The sequence below is a fragment of the Meleagris gallopavo genome, chromosome 17 (genome assembly GCF_000146605.3).
Source record: "Meleagris gallopavo isolate NT-WF06-2002-E0010 breed Aviagen turkey brand Nicholas breeding stock chromosome 17, Turkey_5.1, whole genome shotgun sequence".
In the NCBI taxonomy this organism is placed as follows: domain Eukaryota; kingdom Metazoa; phylum Chordata; class Aves; order Galliformes; family Phasianidae; genus Meleagris; species Meleagris gallopavo.
The window spans coordinates 1,077,494-1,082,249 of NC_015027.2; the positions used below are offsets into that span (position 1 = coordinate 1,077,494).

The 4,756-nt window shown below is 40.1% G+C and overlaps 1 protein-coding gene across 4 annotated transcripts in view; it reads left to right on the top strand.

Annotated features, from left to right (window-relative positions):
• The window catches only part of COMT (catechol-O-methyltransferase), an 18,948-nt gene that overhangs the window by 6,848 nt on the left and 7,344 nt on the right, over positions 1-4,756 (top strand). For 3 of the 4 annotated variants that reach the window (XM_010719985.3, XM_010719987.3, XM_003210866.4), the window contains exon 2: positions 3,952-4,234. In XM_010719985.3, coding sequence (XP_010718287.1) covers positions 3,952-4,234 — 283 coding nt within the window. Of the gene's footprint in view, positions 1-3,828; positions 3,852-3,951; positions 4,235-4,756 lie in introns of those variants that run through there. The other variant, XM_010719986.3, reaches the window with a different exon arrangement.

A 4,756-nucleotide genomic window follows, 5' to 3' on the forward strand; every position in this document is an offset into this window, starting at 1 on the left:
TTTCCCTACAGCAACAGAACACAGTATGTCTGGCAGAAGTTAGTTTAAACTTTCTGATCAAAATACTCTGCCCTTCATGCTCTGGAAAAAGATCAAGAAAAGCAAAATGTCACAAAACAGAGATTGCCTCAGTCAAGAGAGCTTGGACAAAGAGGCAGGAATTCTGTCTGGGTTGTGGCACACCACACATCTCCTCTGCAGGGAAGCAGACATTCTTCCAAATGTGCATAGAAATGTGCCAACTCTTCTGCACTGTTTTCTCAAGTGCTTCTTAAACAGCTAATAAGCCTTACTCATAGGCAAATCCTCCACTTTAATGCATGCACCTAAAGGCATAATTTCAGCACAAGCTTTTAAAGGGTTGAATTTAAACATCCTGAAAAATGTTTTCAACCTTTTTCTAAAGGTAGGGGGTACAATACCTCCTTCACACAGGTGTGCGTAGGAGGGTTTAATCTTAAGTTATATGGCCTTTATAGAACACCTCTAGAAAATTGTTGGTTATTGCACACTTAGCAGCGGCATCTCTGCAAGTAGTTCAGGCCTCACTGTCCCCAGGCACTCCACTATTGTAATCCATTTCTATTACCATCAACACTGATGGAGATCAGACTGATGGAGAGATTCTTTTGTGGAAAAAAACGTGAAAGGGTATAAATCTATCAAGCACTCCCCGCTCACCAGGTTGTGTGAGCTAATCAAGTCTAAATTAGATTCGAAACCCTTTAGCATCAGAATGTTAAAGTACTGTCTGGGTTCTTGGAGATTCGTAATAAACTGCTGAACAACCAACTAGTATTTGGCAGCTAGATCAAATGCATGAAAAATTAAGGCAGTGTTGAACGTAACATCATATTTCCTCAGAGGCCTAATGAGTAAGCAGGCTGAAATCACTTATGCAAAGTATATGAAGCAGTCTTTGTTTCTACATTTTTCTGTTTTTCATAAACTCAAGACTAGTAACTTCATATAGGTGTTGGCTATCTCAGTATCCCAGGATGGATCCATCTGGCTAACACAGATAAGATCACTTTGTTCTTCCATAGTAAGGACTTTTCTGATAAAAATTCATTCAGCTTCACAATACTTCCAGTAATGTTAACTTTCTTACGGCAGCAGAGGTAAGACAACTCACACAAGGTCAGATTAGATAACTATTGCCGAAAATAGACTCAAACCTAAATCCACTGACTTGGGGTCACAAAGTTTACTCTCATTACAGTGATGGAGAATGGTAGGCTGACGTCTTTGTAGAAAAGATTTTTATGATTACTGAAAGACCTTTACTGCAATCTGTGGTGATACATCTGGAATCACCTGTACAAGAATGTTCAGATAGAGAACAGGATGTATTGCTTTGTGCTCCATGACACTTTTATGCTTGTAGAGAAATTGGAGATCCTATAAAGGTAACAGGGGTAGGAATCCTCTAACTTAACAACTGTTGCCATTGTAATAGATCCCTAAGTTTGAGTCAGCCTCCTGAGGATTGTTTTATAGCCACTGGAATGACTTTGCTACATTATTATAGGCAGCTAAGTTGGAATAGCAAATTCTCATATTTTCCATAGGCTTCTTTATTTCAAAGTGTATTTTTTAATCTCTGTAATATAAAACAGGTATTCCCATTTAAATGACAATAGTTTGATTACAGCTGGCAGGGAAAAGTACTGAACCACTTGATTGAGTTGTGATTGGTCTCATAAAGCCAATGGAATAAGTAAGAGTAAATGCATAAGAAAATAATCCACTGCCTTGAAAGGCTTGCCAGTAGTTGGACAGGTTTGGGCATGAAATTTTAATATTCTTTCTTTTAAACTCTGTCTTTTAAACTCTATGAAAATAGATTTGGCTATAAGTGTTATTCATCTCTTTCCATGATGTTATCCATTCAGTTTTCTGTTTATTTATACATATTACCTACTATTTTCCACTTCAGATTTTAGTTTTTAAAGAACTGCATCACATTGTCAGGGTGTTTTTCTAATGCACAGAAGAGACTGCAGTGCTAACTTGTGTAGTTGGAACCTCGTTAAATCATAATACGGAAGTGAAGGGACGGGTTTTTACATGCAAAGCATTTCTTTTAGTGAAGTTATTAAACCATGTGACCTCAGTTGCTCCTAATACATCTTGGCCTCTAGACCCCTCCCTGTCTTCGTAGCCCTATCTTCCTGAGCAGCAGTTCTATCTGGAAGGGACTGCTCAGCAGAACTACTAGTGCATAGAAGGGAAAAAGAAAATTCGACATCCCGACCTTTGTGATCCTGTTAAGACAGAGAACCAGGTTCATGTTAGCTAGGAAGCAAAACTCAAGCCTGAGAAGGAGGATGTTCGTGTGCTAATGATGCTGGTGAGCCCTGAAAGGAAGCATCTCAAGTCAGTCTTTGCAAGGAAAGCATTGTATAGGAAAGCTTTAGTATTGGTGACTATTTGAAATAAATACTTTCAGCTGCTCCAAATTATGCTCACAGTGCAACTAAGATAAGTAAATGGGTGAACAAACATCAGCTGTATTGTATGTTGAGCACGTCTCCATAGCAACTCCGTCAGCTTCTGAACTCAAAATGCATTCTGCACAATGACTCCAAGTTTAATGCAGTGGTACGGAATTTCCCACGTGCAATGTGTGTGTGCTGCATCCCACTGCAGAACAGAGGTCTGACCACTGTAACATTAGGACTTTTGTGAGACAATTCTAGGGGAAGTGAGAACAAGTATATTGCAGTCCTTAGTTTGGCACCCTTTGAAAGGCCAAATCAATACTTGAAGAATGCTTACTTACCAGATCCTTTGTTCTGTGGCTCCTGCATGGAAATAAATGTAACTTTCTTTATGCTGGCTTGTCTGAAATCCATCAATAAACAGCTTTGAGGGGATTTGTTGCTTGAGCTGTACAGGGTGACATGAATCCCATCTGCTGAGCTTTATGTTCAGATGTCCTGAACTCACAAACAGAAACTCACACGCACCACCCATGCTGTGCACACAGGCACTTGCAGCTGGCAGTGAATTTCAGGGGAAGAACAGGCACAGCAGTCCCATCAGTGATTTCAGCTGGTCCACCAGAGTAATAGAATATGCCCTTTTGTTGCATCTCTTGAATTTCATGAACCTAGACTCTTATCTGATTCATGGATTTAGCTTTACATTTTTATAACCAGTGAGAAAGCACCTCTGCTATTAAAAAATATACGAAGATATCTTTTTTTTTCCTCAAAAGTGTCGAATTGATGGTTCATGTCAAAAGTTTCCTGAGTAAGAAAGGCTACCATCTTCTGTGAGCCACCCCTCCTGGCTCCCTCTGCTGCAGACTCTAAAAGGAGGGAAGCAGATGAATTCCTTCCAGCTCAGCTTCTCTGCAGAGCATGCAAGAAGGGCAGGTGCTAGCAAGGAGATCTGAATGCCGTTAAAACTTGTCCTGGGAACTGATTTCATACAGAATAGTACCTGTGTCCAGTGTCTGCTGATCTTTGGCTCAAAATTAAAGAGTGAAAAGTTTCATATTTTCTTACTAAAACTTAGAAGTTTCCCGGTGTTCAGAAATCAGTAAAATGAGATCACGTGCAGAATCTAATGAAGATTTTAAATCCTTTAAAAACCAGTTAGAACAGATTCAACGCAGAGAGGCTTCTCATGCAGTGGCATGCTTGGTGCCAGGGCTGAGCAGCTGTGTGGGGGAAGGGAGCAGAGCATTAAATAAAGCTACTTGTTGACTGCATGTAAAGTAGGCTTCTAAAGGGAGCGCCACAGACACCATCCATTTCCAAGTGCCGGAGAGGGGTTTCCAGCAACTCAGAACAGTATCGTATAATATCATCATTATACTGTGTGTGCTGCTGTTTAACATGGTAAGTTGTGCGTGATTTGGGTTAACATTTACAAGAAATTATAGCTCTCTCGTGGACCACCTTAACTCTGGGTTGTTTTTTTTTTCTTCTTTCTTTCCAGATGCTGGAGAGCTCTTCAGTCCTTTTGTTCATTGTCTTCCTTCTGCTTTTCATTTCGTTGCTCTGCGTGGTACTCATCAGGAAAAATGGCACTGCTGCCCTGATCTGGCATGAAATAATCAAGGAGAAAATAACCAATTTCATCATGAATCAGAGCAAAGAACAGAGGATTTTAAATTTTGTGTTGCAGAATGCAGTCCGAGGAGACCCCTGTAGCGTGATGGAAACTATAGATAAATACTGCTCTGAGAAAGAGTGGGCCATGAACGTGGGTGATGTAAAAGGTAATTGAAGCAGGGATCAGCACTTGAAGGATCCTTCAAGACTAACAGGACATCTTTCTGTATTCTCATGGTCACTCCTCTCTGCTGCAAAAAAATCCCACCACAGCTTCGTGGTCAGCGAAGTAGTTCTGTAAACATTAATGCATGTTTGTGCAAACATCTTAGAGGAGGAGGACCTAGTTAGTAATCCAGCAAGTCATAGAATCAAAATGTAGTGTGGTGTGCAAGTGTGTAAGAAGAGGGGGATGAGGTGGAAGAAATCCGGTGTTATGTTGTGTCTTAGGTACCACAAAGGGTGTCCCTGAGGCATAATTACATTGAGCACTTTCAGATCCTTAACTGGAAGTTAGTGAGTCCGAAAGAAAGAAGAAAAAAGAAAAAAGAAAAAAAAAAAGTGGCAAGTATTTTAAACTTTTAAAGAGTTTTGTATCTGCAAGCATAAATATAAGTTAATGTTGAAGGGAGAGGTCCTAGCCATGTAATACACAAAAGCAGCTCTCAGATGTTATTGCTGTTGAGCAA